This window comes from Brachypodium distachyon, chromosome 3, assembly GCF_000005505.3.
Source record: "Brachypodium distachyon strain Bd21 chromosome 3, Brachypodium_distachyon_v3.0, whole genome shotgun sequence".
NCBI lineage: Eukaryota > Viridiplantae > Streptophyta > Magnoliopsida > Poales > Poaceae > Brachypodium > Brachypodium distachyon.
In genome coordinates, this window is record NC_016133.3 from 21299075 (window position 1) to 21321563 (window position 22489).

The following is a 22489-nucleotide window of genomic DNA, read 5'->3' on the forward strand; positions in this document are numbered from 1 at the left end:
ACATGGATGGGACATAATGTTTTGTGCCGGATAACTTTTCCATATCTCGAGGTGTGCAAGATTCGGTAATGGGTGTACATGATAACACCCATTGCAACTGCCTAGTACACAGAATCTTAGTTCATGAGTTTGAATCAAACTTCGGTTTGTTCATTGTGCGTGCGTTGCAGTAGGAGTAAAAATTGTGGCTTGAGGTCCTAAGAAACGCGCACGGTGTGTGAAGGCTGAGGAATCAGTGTCGTAACGAGGTCGGGTTCGTGTGGAGAGCACATCGCTCTGTCAATAGTCAACGACGTACCAAAGTTTTGGCAGAATCAATACTCACTTTAATACTCGCTCCGTCCTTAAATACTGAAAACTAAAATCACGACAAGTATTTAGAAACGAATGAAGTATTAGGTAAAGATAAACATACTTGTTGCTAGTATATGACGTCCGTTTGTTTTTGTTTGCCATATTAACATGTTCATGTCGGTATTACTTTCTAGAATAAGGAGCATGCTCCCGATTTCATCGAAGAAATCACACAGCTTCAGTTCAGGTTGACAGTCTCAGGATCAACAGAAATTAACAGTCGCCATTACTCCTGGACGACCATACTTCAACCAAACCGAGAGAAAACTAAATTAACATGAATATTAACATGTTCATGTCGGTATTATGATCATGTTCATGTTCATTTATCCTTTGATTCACCGGATAGGAAAAACTTAGAAATAGGAAAACGTCAGGATTAGTGTGGCATGTCCACTTGATTCCTAAGAAATTGAAAAACGTAGGAATCACCACAAATAGTTGTTTGATAGTGGCATGGGAAAAACATAGGAACTCATGAACACATAATATTTAAGATCAATTGGCCCCTTTATTGCCAATAATGGCCTCTCCGCTCAACGTTGATCACCCATCTACATAAATGTAGAATTTTAGCTTATACAATGGGGACAACTAATGCTAGAGCAGCCTCTACCTCTAATAAAACTCGTTGTGGGAGAAATTACAGATCGAGGAGAAGCACTGAAGCTAGCAGGTTGCCGCCGGCCGTGTGGCCCTGCAGCGTGGATTGTCTGACTTTAAATCCCACGACTTTGTGTGGCTGACTTGTGGGTCCCATGGCTGTCTGGCCCGCATGTCAGCCACACAAAGTCTGGCCCGCACGTCAGCCCTAGAGCTTGGAGTTGGTCGGCCTGAATTTGAAGGGGAAGCCTTGCTTTCAAAAGCAGATGCGCACGAGAAGATATCCAATTTTTTCAAGAATTTTTAAAACTTTTTACAGTTGTTTTCTCGGAGTTTTCATCCTAAAGGTGATTTTTGCCGAATACACCGCCATATATAATAGGGATCTTGGAGAAGGAGGAAGAGTGGTATTTACGTTGCATGAATGTTTCGCACTGCAATACTAGCTAGCTAGCTGCACAAATTAATATGAATGCGGAATGAATGATGTACGTAATTAAAATGCGGTAACAACGGAAAAGTGATACTGATGTACGTAATTAAAATGCGGTAACAACGGAAAAGTGATACGGTAAGGGCGTGTACAATGGGGTGACGTCAGTCTTTTCTTAAAGCCTGCCACGTAAGATAATGGCTGATGTGGAAGAACGAGAGGTAATAGGCATGATCGTTCTCTTAGTTAAGAGATGATCTCTTAAAAAAAAGGATAAGACAAAAAAAAGTCAAATTCTTGATTGTATTGGATTTCAAATTTTCTTAACATTTATTTGATTAATTTTATTCATGTAGGCATTAATTGTAAGATATGTCACTAAGAGATGATCTATTGTACAACATGTTTTGTTGTCTTATCTAAATGACGTGGAACACATAAGAATATGCAGTCTTATCAACCATTATATATGCCCTAATTATTAAGACGCTGAATTATACTAGCCTTCACATTGTGAGCGGCCAGGCAGCATACATAAGTATGTACGTACTCCCTCCGTCCAACAAAAAATGTCTCAAGTTTGTCAAAATTTGGATGTATCTAGACATAACTTAGTGTATAGATGCATTCAAATTTAGTCAAGGTTGAGACATTTTTTATTAGACGGAGAAAGTATATAAGATTCTTTATTTTACGAGGTATTAGGTATATATGGAAAAGTTAGGGTGATACAGGGCTCTCTGGTTGGAAAATCATAGTACGGAGTACTAAGACTTGCATGACTAAACTTTTCTAGGCCAGCATGCATGCATTACGGCCGGGAACACCACATACACCGACACCAAAGGCACAGGAGTACATTTTAGCTAGGCAAACCCAAACATCCAACCGGAGAATATGTTATTGCGCGTCTCCCGCGTGTATGCTTGGCCGCATGCACGTCCTACATTACACCGTCAAGTTAGCCATGGAGAGGCTCTAAGAAAATTCATGTGAGTACGTAGGACGTGAACATGCATGCAGTGTTTGTTTTCACATGCATGCCTCCGTTAGTACAGAAAGACTTATCATTAACGATCGAAAAACAACATCAGTAACAGTCGGGGCCGCCGTTACTAACTTCGTGTTACTGATGATGGGTATCATCAGTAACGGTCGCTCCAACCGTTACTAATGAATACCATCATCAGTGAAGGTCCCGTTTCCGCGGCCGTCACTGATGATATGTACATCAGTAACGGTCGCTTTGCCACATCAGTGTCGGACGAGCGACCGACATTGATATATTTTCAGTAATTAAAAAAATAATTAAAACCACAGAAAATACACAGAAAAATATATATTTGAATACACAGCACATCACAGCACAGAAAAATACACAGCCACATCATTTAAAGCATACAAATGTATATAAAGCCGCATCATTTAAAGCATATAAAGAATACAAATGTATCTCACTTCACGACATTGATTACAAAGTGTCAAAATTTCATAGAAGCATATAAGGAATACAAATGTATCTCATTTTCAAGTTTGAAGCTATTGTTGTGGGTGAACCCTAGTCACCACTTGTTCCACGCGTTCGTAGAAGTCCTCACTAGGCTTGATAACCTAATTGTTGATGAGTTGGGCGAACTCCCTTTGAATGTTATACACGACCCATTTAGGTCGGTGTCCCATTGTCATTCGGGGCCGCCAGTACTTTTCCATCGTCGCGACTGACCCCTTCCACTCAGGCTTGAACATGCTGGCATTCTCAATAAGGATGTGACAGCAGTAATAGCCACAGAACACACTGCCGAGCAGCTGTTGCTGGCAAGGGAATCTGTGGTTGTGGTGAGGCTCGTCTTTATAGCCTTACCAGTTAGTTTTCCCTTGTCGCCACTTTCCAGGCAGTGTTAATGAGTGATTTGATGGGTTTCTAGTATCGACCTCGAACACCCTTTTTCGAAAGTAGTGAATCGAAGTAGTACACCGCGGACCAAGGCAAACAAATGAGTAGTGTCACCCAATGGTCTCTGTTTTCAAAAGAAACAAACTTTAGTATCTAAAAGTGCATAAGAAAGACTGAATTAAAAAAAACAAACGGTTCCATATATAAAATTAAACTTACTCCAAATTAAGGAAGAAGAGGATAAAGTCGTGGTCCGCGTATTTCTCCAGACATGCCACCAAGTATTTAGATGGCAGGGTTCTTGAGGGATCCTTTTCTGGCTCAAGATCGATGTCACCGTAGTTGAACACCGCGGGGTCTAGAATGGCTACTTTTTTGACCTCCATTCGCTGCATTTCCCTTATTTGGTAGGTAGAGCACAGCCTTAAGAGGTTGAAGAGGTGGAACAATTCGTTGAACTCCACACCAAAGGTGATAGGATGTTCCTGAATGTTCCCAGATTCTTGGTCAAAGAAGCCATAGTCTCGTGGGATTCGGACATTGATTTGTTGGGCATGCTATTGAGAACTAGCTGATGCTTGCATGTAAAACTGATGAAGCTCTTGCATCTCTCTGGACACGGCACGCAGGGAATCTTCGGTGACCATCGGTCTTCCAGGAGAGTAAATAAGCACCCGGTCAAACTCCATAGCCATGAAATATGATCCGTCTTCGAATCTCTGGCCTTGACGGGGTTCTTCATGAGAATGTTAGGCCTATTGTTTTCCCAGACTCCAGTTATGTCAGGCACATAGTGCATCTCATCTTGATTGACATTGGAGGAGTCCTTGATGGTCTTGCCGCCGCGCCCCCTCTTTTTATGCCTCCTCTTATTGTCCTATGCCTTTTGCTCCTCTGGCTTGTACTTGTCATCGATCTTGCGGCCACCCATGGACTTAGTGGCACCCAAGAGAGAGAAGGTAGGAGGGACACTTCCAGCCTGTGCCGACCCTATGGTCTGGCTATCTTTGAGCCGTGGAGGCATCGACATTGCCCGCTCTTCATCTCCGCCAGCATCGACAGGAGGAAGTATCCTAGGAGAAAGGCCGAGCGGCGATTGAGAAGTACCTTTGTGGACGGAGGGAGATGGAGTCACAGAGGGCCGGCGCTAGTTGTAGAGAGATACCAAGCTCCTAGGCCACATAATGCGGTAGTTTGGACAACTGCCTAGGATATCCACGCCTTCATTCGGAGGTAGCGGGATAGCATAATCACGATGGTCCTCGACGATGGAGTACACCATCACACTCACTTGTGTGTTGTTCATAAGAATGCCGTGCACCAGTTGCGGTGATTGTCTGGGCATCAGGCGGCCAATGGCGCCTACAGGCTTCCCAGGCTTGTCTACGTGGATACGACACTTCACCGGTGCCTGCGCGTAACAAGAAGAAGGCATATGTGTGTAAGATCTTTATTCATGAAGGTAAGGAGTGAAAAAGAGTTTGAAAAGTATGCTTACAAGGATGTTGTCGCTCGGACCCGGATCGTTATCCCAGATGCCCTCGCTTGGGTCCGGTTGGCTAGCGGGGGGGGGGGGGGGTGGGTGTTGTCCATGCTAGGAGCCGGGCTGTAACCTGGGGTGTATGTGTCATCGTCTTCCATACGTGTGTCGGAGGTGGCGCTGCTCTTCAGCGGGGTGCTCTTTCGCGGGGGAAGAGGAGGAAGAGGAGGAAGGAGGTTCCTGAAACCTTCCACTCCTCCCCCGAGTATAGCGTCAAGGGCAGGGTGGTCTTTGGCCAATGCCAACACCAAATGATGGACGGTTGCACTGCATATTCTCTTGACACCTCTTGACACATCATAGATGCCTGCTCTCGCGCCTCCGCCTTAGCTTGTTATATTATTTCAGCAGAAGCGGGGAGCTTTTTTTGGACCCTACTTCGCTCCAGAGCAGGCGATAAATAATCATCCCAGCAGGCCCCTTCGCTTTCCCCTAGAACACGGCCCGTGTGCTCCGCCTTTTGCAAGCCGGTGGTCACAGCCGACTTCCACCTCTTGCTCTGCACGGAGTTGGCGAATGTTTCTGAGCTCTTGCTCTCCTCCCATTTGTGGGCATTTTCCTGTTATCATATAAGACATGACGTGAGTCTATATGGATCATGAGTGTCATAATTAACGCCGAAAACAAATTAATGCACGTGAACCCTTACCGTAAATTTTTTAACAGGCGGCTGCATTGGCTAAATGCCCGCCCACTCCTCTGGTGTCATGTGCATGACGTGCATATTCTCTAGCACGTTGGTCCTCCAGCATGTTATGCACTGGAGGCACCCTGCCTGCCGCCTCGAGAATTCGCTCCTGCTTGCGCCAGACCTTCTTCTTCCCCTCTTTCCCTCCACTCCCTAGCCTGTGGTTCAAGGGCTTCCTCGCGCACAACGCCCTCATACGTTCACTCTTCGCAATGAAGGCAGGGTCAGATGATTCCTTCTTGAATTTTTCCCATTCGGCCTCATCAGTTATCGACGGCCATCTTCTTGATGATCTCATAGGGTTTGTCCATCCACTTTCAAGCGGTACATTTTCAATTAGCAAGACCATTCCGCACTGCTATGTTGATGGACGCTAGGAATCACTCGCGCCACTCGTCAGTGACTTGGAACCTCCTTGCAACGTCCACGATGCACGTGTTTCTAACGACTTCGGAGATGTCACTCCACTCGTCGGTGATCTTGCAATATTTACGTGCAACGGCTCCACAGGTGGTTGCGAAGGCCTTCTGTGCCCTCTCAGGCGACTCCGGGCGGCCTCTGCCAGAGTGCCGGGTGACCACATAACAAAACTCTTTCAAGTTGTGGCTCCCCCTCGGCGTCTTCTTCCTTGGCTTCTTAGCCGTAGAAGCAGTTGGTTGCGGGTTACTCTCTTCCACCCGTCGCTCGTTCTCGTGCTCTTCTGAACGAGAGCTACCTTTGCCAGAGCTACGTTCGCCGCCAGAGCTGGCAATTTGCTCTCCCGATGAAGACTCTTCATCGACACGATCTACCTCCTCAGGAGCTACGTCCTCAAGAACTGATTTCTGGATACTCTTGCCCATTTCGTACCTATGCCATCAAAACCATCAAATATATATCGGCCAAAAATTTCGGCATGATTTATGCTAAAAAACTAGCAAATTTTGTCTACTAGGAGCTCGAAACCTGCATAAAAAACCCACCCGCATATGTACCCCCTCGGCACGATGGCCGGCCCCTTCTCCAATGACCCGACACGATGGTCGGGCCCACAATTCACATAAATGTAGCACTTGGTGTATCCCAGCATGTATATAGCTAAAATCATAAGTAAATATAAGTAAACAGCATGTATATAGCTAAAATCATATACTTGGTGTATATAAGTAAACAGCATGTATATAAATCCCAGCATGTATATAAGTAAACAACATGTATATAAATCCTAAATTACTCTAAAATCATAAGTAAACGGCATGTATATAGCTAAAATCATATACTTGGTGTATATAAGTAAAAAGCATGTATATAAATCCCAGCATGTATATAAGTAAACAACATGTATATAAATCCTAAATTACTCTAAAATCATAAGTAAACGGCATGTATATAGCTAAAATCATATACTTGGTGTATATAAGTAAACAGCATGTATATAAATCCCAACATGTATATAAGTAAACAGCATGTATTAAATCCTAAATTACTCTAAAATCATAAGTAAACAACATGTATATAGCTAAAATCATATACTTGGTGTATCCTAGCATGTATATAAATCCTAAATTTTGGTACAATTACTAATTCTCTGCAACTTGGGGGCAACTAATGTTTCTTTCTACTCCAGGGCCACACACTTAATAGTAGCTCCAAAAGCAGTACTACCGAATTGGTCTAATGAATTCAAAACATGGGCTCCAGGTACTGTTTCACTGAAATTTGCATGATCAAAATTTCTGTGCATACTTTCTATCCTACAATGAATTAAAGTAACCTAAATCCAACATGCTTGTGGTTTGCAGCATTGGTACAATTCTGTATGACGGTCGTCCAGATGAGAGTATATCTCTAAGGAAATCAGAGGAGAGGGAGGCAGAGGAGCGCACCTAGAGTTAGGAGGATGGCGTCGGGGGTGTCGCGGAGGGAGGCGGCGTCGGGCGCGACGCGGAGGAGGTTGACGGCGGCGTCGGGCGGCGTCAGGCGGCTCGGGGTGGAGGAGGAAGACGGCGCGGGCTCGGGCTCGGGGACAAGGAGGAGGTCGACGGCGGCGTCGGGGTCGAGGGCTCGGGGACGGGGAGGAGGTTGACGGCGGCGGCGGCACGGAGATCCGGCAGGGCTTCGCTCGCTAGGGTTGATGCGCCCACTGCTGGTCTGCTAGGAAGCGACACGCAGGCGAGAAGAATAACGGGCTAAGGTTTCGGCCGTTCCTTTTATACGCCGAAGCACATCAGTGGCGGTCGCCTTCCCACGCGACCGTTACTGATGAGCACCTATACATCAGTAACGGTTACAGAGTTGTTGACCGTTACTGATGTGCTCCTATGCTTGTTGGGCATTTGTACCAATTTAAATTTAGAAAACCTGTCCCTTTGAAATTATGTTTGAGAAATAAATTCATGCGTTTCTCTAGTATTTGTGCTACATTAAATTCAAAAAATTCATCACATGCATACACAAAAGTACATCGATCACACATAATTTCACTTAGTACAAAGTTTGCATTCAAATTCAGTACGAGTACATTACAATGTGACTACTAGTGCTTCTCCTTCCTTCGGTAAGTCATAACTTGACTCCTCGTAGTACTGCTTCTGAGGTAGGGTTTTTTTGGTATTTTCTCGCTCTCGCTCCCATCAATTCTTCTTTTCCCTCTCCTTTTTCTCGTTAATATCGTGTGTTCTACTTCTTCGTCATCTGCGGCGGTCGTCGGATCATGGAAACCTTCGGAGTCTTCTTGTGAAGTAACTCCGTCTACTCCAACAATGCTTCTTTTCCCTCTTCTTACTACGACGCGGCCTTTATTTCCCGGGTCGTCTATGTAGAATACATGCTTGCATTGTTTAGCAAAGACCCATGGTTCCTCTCTTGCCAGGATTTTTCTCACTTCAACTTGTTCACGAGGGATCTCAGGAGGTAGCACCATCGTCGTGAACCTGTGACTTTCTTCTTTGTCACTTTGGTCCATCTTACACGGAACATTGGGATCTTTTTCATTGAGTACTCCAATTCCAAGATCTCCTCGATAACGCCGAAGAACGCTTTGGTTTTGCTATTGTCGTCGGTCGCGGTCTCAGAAGTCATGACTACACCACTATTTTGATATGTGCTTTTACGGTCCTGAGACGTAGTGTAGAAATTATAGCCGTTGATCGCATATGATTGCCAAGTAGAGACGTGGTAAGCAGGTTCCCGTGACAAACATGCAACTGTCTCTTCAGATTCATAGGTCGTCTCCCTGCCGTACCAATAATTTTTCAGCCACGCTGGAATGTTTTATTGTGCTCCTAGTGGATCCAGACTTCTCCTCTTTTAGGGTTTTCATTTCGCAGTTGTTCCATGTGCATTTCCTGATAAGGTCGGCAACAATCGACAGTTTGCAACACAACCAAATGTGCCCTTTCAAAGTCAGCTTCCCTTCCTCTTCCATAGACATTAAGGAATGTATGTCCAAGGCCACCTTCGCCATCGAGCTTGCCCTTGTGCCGTGATTCTGGAACACCTATTGATTTCTGATCGGCCAACCAATCCGTGCAGAACTCGATGCACTCTTCTGCCCTAAAGCCTTCCACGATGCTACCTTCCAGACGCAATCTATTACGAACGTAGCGCTTCAGAACCCCGTTGTATCGTTCAGGGCCATACATGTTATGCAGGAACGAGGGCCCTAGGGATAAGATCTCATCTCATATGTGGATCATTAGATGGACCATGATATCGAAGAATGATGGAGGGAAGAACATGTCGAGTTCGCACAGAATCTATATCATACTATCCTGCAGTATCTGGCATCGTCTAACGGTGATTGACTTCTGCGAGATGCTGTCAAAGAAGTCAGAAAGCTTCATGATTGTCTCCCTTACGTGCGGCTCCATGATACCTCTGATTGCGACTGGAAGTAACTGAGTGAGTATGACATGGTTGTCGTGAGACTTCATGCCAGATAGCTTGTGACTCTTCATGTCAACTAGATGCTTGATGCTCGATGAGTAGTTCGATGGGACTTTAATGCCTTGCGGGCACTGGCACATCCTATGCAACTCGTCTTTGTACAGGTTGTAACATGCAAGACGACACCGCGTGGTCACCGTCACGAAACCATTCTTGTCGGCTGCCGACACTTGATCTTTGCCCCACAACTCTTTTCTGATTGACATGAGTTCCAGGTCCTTCGGTGCATTGGGTCCATCTTTCGTCTTCTCTGGAATGTAAATCAGCAACCCCAGCACGCTGCCGCATACATTTTTCTCCACGTGCATGACATCTATGCTGTGGCAGCATTCTAAATGTGCCCAGTACTCCAGGTCCCAGAATACGGACCTCTTTTTCCACACGATGTCTTCAGGTTCCTTATATTTGTTCGCAGCAATCTTTCCAGGGCAACTTCAAGATCGTTCACAATTTCAAGGATTTCCATACCAGAGTTCTCCTTCGACGTTGTCCCATGCTCTGTCTTCCGATTGAACCTTTCCTTGTCATCCCTCCAAGAGTCTTTAGCATCCAACCACTTTCGGTGGCCCATGTAAACAATTTTGGATGAAGCGGGCAACTTCTCCGATGTCGTGTTTTCCCCGCACTTTGTACTAGCCTTGTAGCCTGTCATAGCCCGGGGCTGAGACACCAGGGATGCGAGGCCCCCCCTTTTAGGTTCGGCAGTGGGCGTTGGGGATCGCTCCAGCGATCGCCGGCGAGGCCATTGTCAAGCGTAAGATGCACAAGACAGTTTTACCCAGGTTCGGGCCACCCTGAGGTGTAAAACCCTACGTCCTGCTTCTGAGTTTGTATTAGCCGATGAACAAGGGTTTACAGGTTGCCGGGGGGGTCCTCGGGCACTCTCTCCTTTTTTGCTAAGTGCTACTTGCTACTTCTGGCTAAAACTAGTAAGAACCGAACCCTTTGACCGTTGGCACTGGTCCTCCTTTTATACTCAAGGGAATACTGCAGGTGCCTCGGTGCATGGGAGACAAGTGTCGATCGTAGACCCTAGGCAGCTTGCCCTTGCTGCACTGGCTTGCATGCATGGCGCATAGCGCTGCAACTAGGGCGGTACGTGCCTAAGATTCACTGCGGTCCAGTCACTGTAGGTTGACTGGACAGGGAATCACCTTTCTGTCGGTGCATTAAATGCTTGCTTGTGCCACACTCCTTGCCCTGACGTGCCCTGCGCACAGGGAGCCTGCCGGGCGGCCACGTGGTGCAGATGCTCTGCCTGTTGGGCACCGGCCCTGTTGTAGGAGCCTGCGCCCGGGAACACCCTCCCGGCAAGTGACCTTCCCGGGGGGCGTCCTGTCAAAGATTCTCTTGTTGCCTTCCGGAGTAACCCCGGCAGCCCGGATAGTCCCGCCGGGCTGGTGACTTCCCGGGCAGCTCGGGCGGACCTACCCAGGGTGCTATCCTTGCGGGGAGCAAGTGAGGCGAGGGCGGACCTGCCCAGGGTGCTATCCTTGCGGGGAGCAAGTGAGGCGACCCACGCGTCATGCAACGGTGGTACCTCGGGTGCCACTGCTGCAACAGTAGCCCCCGGGCATGGGCTGGCAATGCTTGTTCCGTGGCGAAATCATCCCTGGCGGTTGCCGGGCTACGCCCTTAACTGACGTGTGGGTCCCGAGTCGTTTCTGGTCCCCGTCCATGCGCTGCTCCAGGGACTCTGCCGTTACAGGCAGAGTAGTTGGGGCGAGATTTCCGCCCTAACCTTCCCCTTAATCACGGGTGGTTAAGGCCATGTCTCGCATTACCCACTTAAAGCGTAGTTATCCCCAGCGCACCCATAGGGTGCGGATGCGACTGTTGCTCAGCGCCGGGGTACTATAAAACCCCACCACTGTGCTGAGGAGCAAACACTTAGCCCCCAGCCCTTCTTCCTCATCCCCATTCTTCCTTGCACCCCTGAATCCTGCTAGTCTCCGCCCACATTCCCCATGGCGCCCACAACCCCCAAGAGAGGGAAAGGCTCCAAGAGTTCTGCGGCCGACAAAGGTGAGAAGGCTCTCAAGAAGCCTCTCTCGGAGAAGGGCCAGAAGAAACGGGAGTTGAGGGCCACGCAGGCCTTCTTCAGGCCCGGCTACAACGACGAGGGGCTTGACAAGATCCGGCACGCCGTCGCCTCCCCGTTAAATGAGTACGGCGTGCCACCCGTTTTCCTCGCCGGCGCCGACCACCAGGACAACGACTTCCGGGTGTTCGCCCGCTTCATCCTTGCCGGGTTGGTACGTCCATACTCCCTCTTTCTCCACGCACTCATGGTGGCGTACCAGCTCCGGGATGCGCGGCTCCACCCCACCTCCCTCTTCCTTCTCGCCGCCTTCCAGTTCCTCTACGAGGGGTTCGTTGGGGTGATGCCGTCAGTGGCGTTGTTCCACCACTACTTCTACCCGCGCGCCAAGCAATCGGAGGCGATGTCATCGGGGGTGGTGTTCCGTGCCCGCGACAGAATGAAGTCTGAGTTCATCGTGCGGACGGAGAAGAAGATCGAGAAAGGGGTGGCGCGCGGATTGGTGTTGGGTTTGCATGGAGGAACCCGACGAGTTCATCTATCCGCCCATCGAGTTGCCGGTGGGCAACGACAGTTGGCGGGACCGCTACAGCCGCGACGCGGAGCTCCTCCACATCGTCGAGAGGATCAAGGCCCTGCGACTAGTGGGGCTCACTGATCTTGACATGGCGCACACCTACATCAGCCGGCGCATCGCGCCGCTGCAGCTGCGGTCTCGTCCCGCGTGGATGTACACGGGGCCGGGGACACCACGCGCCTCCAGCGCACGAGCGTGACCCCGCATGCGATCCGGGCGTGGGTGAAGGGAATCACCGGCGAGGATGCCCCCTTCACGGAACTGCCCCCGGGGGCTCCCTCCCTCCACGCTGGCGTTGCGGGGCTACACGACATCGTCAGCAGCTACCCGCCCTGCAATGAGAGAGGGCTGATGTTCGAATCCCCTGCTCTTGCCTCGCAACCTCCGCCACCCGCAGCCCGTGGGAAGCGAGTGGCCGAGAAGAGTGAGGGGGAATCGGAGCTCAACTGGCCCGACGTCGAGTCCTCCAGCGACGAGGCTGGCACGTTGCCGGGGCCCAGACGACCCTTCCTATGGCGGAGGAGGAGGACGAGGACGACGCGCCTCTGGTGCGGAGACCAAGGGTGCCCACGGCAGCGGCCGCCTCCACAGCGGCCACAAGCGTCGTGGCGGCTTCCGCGGCAACCGGGGCTACGGCAACCCCACGAGGGTCCGCGGCCCCGCCCAAGTGGGGAATCTTCAGGGTCTACTCGCTCAAGCTCAACCCCCCGAAGTAAGCTGACGTTTCTCCCCCCTTTCTTCCTAATAGTTTTGCGCCGGCTCTGGTTTCCTTACTCCTTTGTTGACGCCTTGCACGGACAGCACCCCGGCGAGAGCCGGCAAGAGGGGGAGGACCGACACTGCACCCGTCGCGCCAAGTAAGAAGCCGCGCACCCGGGCCAGTGTCAGTGTCTACGCCAGTCCGGCTGGCACAGGGGCCAGTGCGCCTGCCGCCGACCCGATCCTAGAGGAGGAGGAGCCCACAGCAGGTACAGACCCCTCCCCTAATTTCACTATCCATGCTCCTTCTACACATTGACCAATATTCGTGCCACTACCTTGGCTTGCAGGTGAAATCCAGCCTGCAGCGGACAGCCCGGCAACAGGAAACGGGACAAAGGGGGATAAGGCTCCCCCCGCAAGCACGGCGGCCCTGCAAGGTACTCGTCCAGAGCTTCCTTGCGTTCGCCGCCGGATACCTCAACTTAGCTTGAAGTACTCATTTTGCTCTTTGTCTCAGGCCCTATTGCGCCCACAACGAGTGCGAACGCTACGGTGATCGACCTCACCTCTGACGTTGAGGACGCAGGGTTGAGGGACAAGACAAAGGTGGCTCCCGCGCCAAGCCCCGCCGCCCCAGACACAACGGTGGTGACATCCCCCGTCGCTACCGGAGAGGGGCTCGGCGGAGCGTCCCCGGCCTTGCAGGCCGGAGACATGGATCCCGCAGCCGCCCAGCGGGAGGTGACTCCTACCGGGGGCGCGGTCCCTCCACCAGACTCGCAGCCTACGGGCGCGGGTGTGGAGGAAGAAGTGGCGGGGGAGCAGCAGGCGGCTCCCCTCCAAGGGGACGATGCTCCCCCCGGCCAGACCGTTGTGGCAGGGGTCTCGTCGTCATCCGCTGCTACCTCCAGCCTAGACCTCGGCATTCTTGCCGGGGCGACTTTGGACCCGATCACATGGGACCTGAGCATCTACGACCAAGGAGCAGCAGCTGGCGTTCGTCACCTCGTTCAACAAGGTGAGGGAGCACCACGAGCTCGCGAAGGGCCAACTCGGCGAGGTGCGGTGAGATGTCGAGAGGGAGCGGCAGGAGCTCTCCCCGCTACGGGAGGAGACATGCCTGGCTCGGCAGGCTAGGGACGAGGCCACAACGCCGATCGTCCCCGAGGCAGAGCTCCAACAACAGCTGGAGGCCCAACGCGTCGAGAACCAGCAAGCACTGGACTGGCTGGCCGCGGCACGGGAGAAGGCCAACAAGGAGCACGAGGAGGTGCTTGCTACAGCCCAAGCTCGCCTCAACGAGAAGAGCGAGCTGGTCAGCAGCTACTCCTCCCAGCTCCAGGCGCTGCGCATGAAGCTCGAGGAGCAGGCCAAGGCCGCAGAAGACGCGGCAGCGGCGTCGACATGACGAGAGAAGGAGCTCAATTCCGCCAAGGAAAAGAGCGCCCATCTTGAGTCCGAATTGGACACCGCCCGGGACGAGCTCGTCAAGATGGGCGAGAACAACGTGGCCAAGGCCACGGAGATCACGCAACACGCAGAACTCCTCCGAAGGCCAAGCATGCGATGGCGCTGGCACGCGGAAACCACGACAAGCTGGCGGAGCAGCGGCGGAGGAAGACCGGGAAGCTGCTCGAGATCGCCCGGCCCATGCGTGAGCTGCTACCAAAGTTCGAGCTGCAGGCCGCGAAGGTGGACGGCACGGACATCAGCACGCTGATCCCGTTCTTCTCCGACATGGTGGGGAAGCTCGGGGCGCTCGACATGTGGATCTCCAAGTTCTGCGACGGGGAGATAGCGTCGTGCGCCAGGGAGATCGCCGAGACGATCCTCCCCCGGGTGCACTACTAGCACCCTGACTTCCCCTTCGAAGCGCTGCTGGACGCCTGGTCGGATAGCGAGGACGGCCCCTCCCACATCAAGGCAGTGGGCAGGTTCGTCGACGAGGTGGTGGAGCGGATGCAAAGGAAGCCGGAGCCGGAACCAGAGCCGAAGCCCCCAGCGGAAGACCCCGGCAACTAGTCGTCGCAGCCCCCTGCTAGTCCTTGTTTTCTTTTTGTGTCTCTGCTTTCGTTTCCTGCAAGCGTCGCGCTTGGCACCGTTGAACAATGATGGTTTTATTAGTCCATGTAATCATTCGCTACTTTTAGAAATTTTGCTTTCTATTCTACTTGGTTCTTGTTCCTGAAATTGACTCGTGGGGTGGATCTTCTTGTCCTCGTGTGCTATGGTTTGTGTTGCCGGGGACTCGCACGCTACCCACTCAACCAGACCAGGGACTCGGGACGGACCCGCAGTGCCAACCTGGGGCCAAGTAGCAGCGGCGAGCTGCTCCGCTTGCGGGTTAGCTACTCCCAAGCACGCGGCTACGGGACGGACCCGCAAGCCGCATGAGGAGCGCACTCCCCCCGCAAGCGTCCTTCTAACACTCTAGCCACACGCAAGATCGGACCCACGCCAACAAGCCAACGTTGAGTATTAGAAAGCTAGGCGGCCAGGATCATGCACTTAGCTATCTATTCTCACGTCAAACGTATCAGTTCCACACTTGGAATGCTTACTGGAGGGATGCGGCAAGGACGCTGTGGCCGTGCACCAATCGGCGCTGAGCACTGATGGCATGCACCGCCACAGCGTCTCCACGGCAACCCTCGCCTTGGAAACGCTTGCTGGAGGGATGCGGCAAGGGCACGGTGGCAATGCACCCATCGGCGCTAAGCACTGATGGCATGCACCCCCACCGTGTCTCCGCGGCCTCCCTCGCCTTTGTAGCCAACTCCTTAGCTTTGCTCTGAGTTGCTTCGTGGCCACCACGCCCTTTTATAGGCACGGTGAAGAATCCTACCGCCGTGCGCGCCGAATTACCGCGGCACACGTGGCGACACCCTCCTGCGGTAAGAACCTTGAAGCGGTCGCCATGCACCACTGGCTACCTGCTAGATGACACCGCAACGGGTTTTTGTTTTCGAAGCTCCGGCGGCCCCCTGCTCACAGCCAAGGATGGAAAGAGACTTCTGTGCACCTAGAGCAGGAGACAAAAGAAAGAACATGCAATAACGAGACAACTTGAAATTCGGAGGAAACCACTTATCTTTATTCATAGAAACTAGCGGATTACAATCGGGGGTTGCCCGGCTACACTAGTTCGAGAGGTATGCTGCAGCAGCATCACCCGTGGGTCAGGCTCCGCCGCTTCACGGGTAGAACTTGCGCAAGTGCTCAAGGTTCCAACTGTTTTGTGCCGGCAAGCCTTCTTCGGTTTCCAGGCGGATAGCCCCCGGCCTGGTCACCTGCACTACCCAGAAGGGGCCTTCCCATTTCGGAGCCAGCTTGTTCCCGGCCTTCATTCCTTGTATCTGGCGTAGGACAAGGCCTCCGATCTCGAGCTCCCAGGGACGGACTCGCCGGTCATGATAACGGCGGAGTCCCTGCTGATAGCGTGCTGCTCGTACAGCAGCCCGGCATCGAATTTCTTCGATGAAGTTCAGATCGTCAACCCTCTGCTCGTGTTGGCTATGGTTGCCATACGCGCGTACCCGAGGGGATCCATGCTTGAGCTCGAGGGGCAGGGCTGGTTCTGCCCCGTAGACAAGGGCGAAAGGAGTTTCCCCCGTTGCCTGGCTAGGTGTGGTCCGGATTGACCACAGCACGGGCTGGAGTTCTTCAATCCAGTGCTTCTCGTGGCCTTTGAGCTTGTCAAAGGTTTTCGTCTTGAGCCCCCGCAGCACCTCTGCGTTGGCTCTCTCCGCCTGTCCGTTGCTCCCCGGGTGAGCAACAGAGGCGAAGTGGATCTTGGTGCCCATGCCCTCGTAGTAGGCTTGGAACACTACGCTCGTGAATTGTGTGCCATTGTCGGTGATGATGCCGTTAGGCACACCAAACGGGCACACAATGCCTTTGAAGAACTTGAGGGCCGCCTGGGCGGTCACCTTCCGCACTGGTTCCACTTCCACCTACTTGGAGAACTTTTCGATGGCCCCGAGCAAATACTCATAGCCGCCAACTGCTCTCGGCAACTTGCCGACGATATCCAGCCCCCAGACTGCGAACGACCAGGTGGATGGAATGACTTGCAGGGCCTGCGCCGGCTGATTACTCTTCTTCGCATGGAATTGGCACGCCTCGCACGTCTTGACTAGTTGTTCGACATCAGCTAGCGCTGTGGGCCAGTAGAAGCCGTGCCGAAAAGCCTTGCCGGCCAGAGCCCGGGAGGCCACATGGTGGAAACATGTGCCTCGGTGTATCTCTTCTAGCAGTGCGCGCCCTTCGTCTTGGGGTACGCAGAGTAGCTTTACTCCGTTCGCACGCCTCCGGTACAGGTTCCCGTCTACCAGAGTGTACATCTTGGTTTGCCGGGCTACACGCTCCGCAGCAACTCATCTTCCGGGAGGGCTTCCCATGTAAGCTAAGGACACATGCATGCACGTTTTTACCCAGGTTCCGGCCACCCGGAGGTGTAAAACCCTACGTCCTGCTTGTCTGAGCTTGTATTACCACAAAACTAGGTGTTTACAGGTTGCCGGGTGGGTTCCCGGGCACTCTCTCCCTTTTAGCTAAGTGTTCCTCGCTAAACTCCTGTAATGCTAGGAGCTAGCCGTGAGCTGATCGAACTGTGAGACCGTAGAACCCTTTGACCGTTGCGGGGGGTCCTCCTTTTATACTGAAGGGGCTACCACAGGCGCCACGGTGCATGGATTACAAGTGGCGAGCAGGGAGGCTGGGTACCTCCCCCTCGGTGCGCTGGTGGCACGCATGAGTGCCAACTCCGCCGCTAGGAGTCTAAAACCCTAAAAGTAGGATTGGATAGCCACTGTTCACCTGATTTAGACGGGTAACGCCCCTCCTGTCGGCTCATTTAATGCGTCGTGCGCCTCACCACTCGCCCTAGCGAGACTGCGCACCTGACGCCCGCCACGCGCCCGCATGGCGCCGTTGCTCTGCCTGCTGGGCCCCACCCTCATGGCGGGAGCCTGCGCCGAGGAACCCCTCCTCCTGGCAAGTGGCTTCCCGGGAGGTGTCCAGGCGGGAGTATTTCCCGAAGCCCCGCTAGCCCTTCCAGGCTGGTAGCTTGCCGGGCTGCTCGTGGCTGCTGCCTGGGATGAGACCCTCCCGGGAACTCGGAGGCGGAGCCCACGCGTCGTGCAACGGTGGTACCCCGGGTGCCACTGGTGCGACAGTAGGCCCCGGGCATGGGCCGGCAACACCTGTTCCCGGATGAGCTTTCCCCAGGTCGGTTGCCGGGCTACGCCCACAACCGACACGAGGGCCCCGATCCGCCTCGGGCCCGCATCCCTTCGCTGCCCCTAGTACCACACCGTTACAGACAGAGTAGTGGGCGCGTGATTTCTGCCCTAACCTCCCCCTTAAATAGGGAAGTTAAGGCCACTCCCCACATTACTCATTTTGATTAGGAGTTATCCCCGCGCACCCGTAGGGTACGGAACCGGCCGTTACCAAGCGGCCGGGCGCTATAAAGCTTTTACTGTTGCCAAAAAGGGGAAAACACTCTGCTTCCCACAGCCTTCGCCTTCAACCTCCTTCGCATCTCGCATCCAAGTGTTCTTGCTAGCTTCCACCTCTGTTCCCCATGGCGCCCCCCACCACCAGGAAGGGAAAAGAGGTGCAGGTCTCGAAGAGAGCGGCGGCTAGCAGGAGCAAGGCGGCAACCAAAGCAGCCGCCGACAAAGACCGGAGGAAGCGGGAGATGCAGGCCCGCTCGCCTTCTATCGGCCTGGCTACAACGACGAGGGGCTGGACAAGGTCCGGCACGCCGTCGCCTCCAAGTTCAATGAGCACGGGGAGACCCTGATCTTCCCTGCGGGCGCCGAACACGAGGACAAGGACTTCCAGGTGTTCGGGCGCTTCATCCTCACCGGGCTGGTGCCGCCATTCTCGCTGTTTCTCCACACGCTGATGGAGTCGTACCAGCTGCCGGTGGCGCAGCTTCACCCCACATCGCTGTTCCTCCTCGCCACCTTCCAATTCCTCTGCGAAGCGTTCGTGGGGGTGATGCCGTCGGTGGCGCTCTTCCATCACTATTTCTGCCCTCGGATTGACAACGCAAAACCGATGTCATCGGGTGTGGTGTTCCACGCCCGCGACCAGATGAAGTCCGAGTTCATCATCCGGTCGGGGAAGAAGATTGAGAAGGAGTGGCGGGGCGACTGGTGCTGGGTCCGAGTGGAAGACCCACAAGAGTTCATCCTCTCACCCACGGAGCTGCCGCAACCCCACAGCGGCTGGCAGGATAGGTACCACCGTGACGCCAATCTCCTTCCCATCGTGGAGAAGATCAAGGCGCTGAGGCTAGCGGGGCTCACGGACGTGGACGTGGCGCGTACCTTCATCAACCGGCGGAACGCGCCGCTCCAACTGCGCTCCCGGCCCGCGTGGATGTACATGGGTCCCGGGGACAAGACACGCCTCCACCAGGACGGCGTGGATTTGGAAACCCTCAAGGTGTGGGTGAGGGGAATCTCCGGCGAAACCTTCCAATCAACGAGGTTCCCGCCGGGAGTCTTTTCCCTCCATGCCGGTGTTGCGGCGCTCAACGACATCATCTCTGCCTTGCCGCCCTGCAAGAAGTGGGGGTTGATGGATGATGCCCCCACTCGGACCCCCCGCGCCCCCCTGCCAGCACCTCGCGGAAAGCAGGTGCTTGAGGCGAGCGGGGGCGAGTCGGAGATCAGCTGGCCCTCCCTCCAGTCCCTGGAAGTCGTCCCCGTGGACGACGACGATGAGGACAACGACGATGCGCCCCTGGTCGTTCGGAGATCAAGGGCGTTCACAATGGCTGCTGCTATCTCCTTGGCGGCCGCGGCTGCATCTTCCCCAGCGGCGACATCCGCCCCGACGGCGGCCGCCGCCTCAGGGGCGCCCGTCGGTACTTCGGCGGCGATCACGTCCGCAGGGGTCGCCGGAGCCTCGATGGCGACACCCGCCCCAGCGGCGGTCGTGAGCACGGCGGCGGCGGCCCCCTCAGGGGCGCCTACCGGTACCTCGGCAGCGCACACGTCCGCGGGGGTCGCCGGGGCCACGGCGGCGATATCCGCCCTAGCAGCGGCAGCCAGCGCCGCGGCGGCAGCTGCTCCAGTGGCACCTGCTGATGCCTTGGCGGGGACCATCTGCGACCCAGCAACGGCTTCAACAGCAACAGGCGCCGGGGATGCGTCGGCAGCCTTCCCGGGGACGCCGCGACCCGGGGCGTCGCGGGAGTCGATGAGTTCTTCAACCCAGCGTTTCCCGTGGCCTTTGAGCTTGACCAAGTGTTGGGGAACGCGGTATGCTACGCTAGCACAAAATAAAAATTCTACCGCTTCCGCCCGGAACAATGCTGTAGATAATGGATCACGGGATTACCACTAGACGCGCAGACCCATAACGGAAGTAGAGTCGATGTAGCGCGTCGATGCCGAGTAGTCGAACAGCCTGCTCCTTCTCGCCGATCCCATGAACAGTTCGTCCAAGCGCCGCAGGTGCAGCGTCTCCGAGGTATCCACACGTACAGGGAGGAACTCCGTGCGGCGGACTGCTAGATCCGATCGCAAGGCTTTGGGCGTGGAGGTGTGACGGCCGAATCTAACTCACGTCTCGGACTGGTGTAACCCTAGACGGGTTGGTCTCCTCCACTTATATAGATGTCCCTAGTGGGCTCAACACTTGAGGCCCGTTAGGAGTCTAAGCCCGATACGAGTTGGATCCGATCCAACTCGGTTCCCACCCCTTAAGCGTGTGACCCTTCAGGTTCGCGATCAGTCGGACACGACTACGAGCTCGGACTGTGGGCCCGAGTAACACCTTACTCGTCCACCGGCACCGACTCAAGTCGATAGTTGGTAGCGGCGCCTAGCAGCACGTGCCAACTCCCGAGTAACCACAAGGTATATTGACGAACCATACAATGTGTCATATGCAACATTCCTTTTGCCTCACGATATGTGTGTCGAGCTCAAGGCGAGTGCTTGTCATCCTTGTGGATAGCTCGACTCTCTTCTCGTTCCTATGATACAGATTCCCGAACGGGTTAACACGTAACCCAAGTCGCATGGCCATACTTTTCGAATCTGATCACTCGAGAGGGCTCAGAGATATCTCTCCGAACAGGAGGGGCAAATCCCATCTTGATCAACCATGACTCGCAGCATGCTTCTCAGCAAACCCGAAAGCTACCTTTATAACCACCCAGTTACGGAGTAGCGTTTGGCAACCCCTAAGTAGGCCGATTCACATCCCAAGCTCATGCGATGACCTCAGGTCTAGGACTGGCATATACATCGTAATTGAGACTAACAAATGACAGTCATCTCGTTGTGTCTCAGTGCGGGTCTGTCCGACTCAACAATCTCATTGTCGAGTCCATGCTATCAGTCGGCAACACCTTGCCCTATGACTTGTGAAACATAGTCATCATACTGATTCACATTGCTAGTCTAGGTTATGTGTCCGCATAACCTCATGACCAGGGACCATTAGAACAATCATCATAGAATACATAGTCTCACAAACAAATCACGTATTTGTTGATACATATTAGTGATGATGTTCAAGGACAATAACAATAACTCATGAATACATAGGAAATAACATCATCACATGATTGCCTCTAGGGCATATCTCCAACAGTCTCCCACTTGCACTAGGGCTCGTGTGTGCGCCTCATGCTTTGGCTGCGGGAGAGGCTTTGTCAACGGATCGGCAACATTGAGATCCGTGTGTACCTTGCATATCTTAACATCACCTCTCTCCACGAATTCCCGTATGAGATGGTAACGCCTGAGTATGTGTTTGGATTTTTGGTGATGGCGTGGTTCTTTGGCTTGTGCGATAGCACCACTGTTGTCACAGTAGAGGTCCATGGGATTGGACGCGCCCTGAACCACTCCAAGCTCAGAAACAAACTTTCTGATCCAAACGCCTTCTTTCGCGGCTTCCGAAGCCGCGATATACTCAGCTTCTGTTGTAGAGTCGGCCACCGTTTCTTGCTTAGAGCTCTTCCAACTCACCGCACCTCCGTTCAAGACGAACACGTATCCAGATTGTGATCGATAATCGTCCTTGTCGGTTTGGAAACTAGCATCGGTGTAACCCTTTACAACGAGCTCATCCTCACCACCGTAAACCAAAAACATATCCTTAGTCCTTCTCAAGTACTTAAGGATATTCTTCACCGCTGTCCAGTGACTCTCACCGGGGTCAGCCTGATACCTGCTCGTAACACTTAGAGCATAGGAAACATCCGGTCGAGTACATAACATGGCGTACATGATGGATTCGACCGCTGAAGCATACGGAATCACACTCATCCGACTTCGCTCATCAGAAGTCGAAGGACTCTGAGTCTTGCTTAGCTTATACCATGCGACATGGGCAAGAACCCTTTCTTTGCCTCATCCATGTTGAATCTTTTCAACACTTTGTCAACATATGTACTTTGGCTTAAACCAATAAGCCTCCTTGATCTATCTCTATAGATCCTGATTCCCAAAATATCAGCCGCTTCTCCCAAGTCCTTCATTGAAAAACTTTTCTTCAATGAGTCCTTGGCGGCTTGTAGCATCGGAATGTCATTTCCAATCAATAATATGTCATCCACATATAAGATTAGAAATATGACTGAGTTTGCACTAAACTTCTTGTATACACAAGGTTCTTCTTCATTTTTGATGAAGCCAAACCCTTTGACTACTTCATCAAAACGAATGTTCCAGCTCCGAGATGCTTGCTTCAATCC

The 22489-nt window shown here is 52.9% G+C and overlaps 1 protein-coding gene across 1 annotated transcript; it reads right to left on the reverse strand.

Annotated features, from left to right (window-relative positions):
- Positions 1 to 890: 890 nt before the first annotated feature.
- LOC112271655 (testis-specific gene A8 protein-like) lies at positions 891 to 19883 on the reverse strand. Its single transcript, XM_024461391.1, has 2 exons — positions 19548 to 19883; positions 891 to 908 (listed from the first exon to the last, which is right to left on the reverse strand). The coding sequence occupies exons 1-2, from the start codon at positions 19881 to 19883 to the stop codon at positions 891 to 893; spliced, it is 354 nt and encodes a 117-aa protein (XP_024317159.1).
- Between the last annotated feature and the right edge of the window lie 2606 nt (positions 19884 to 22489).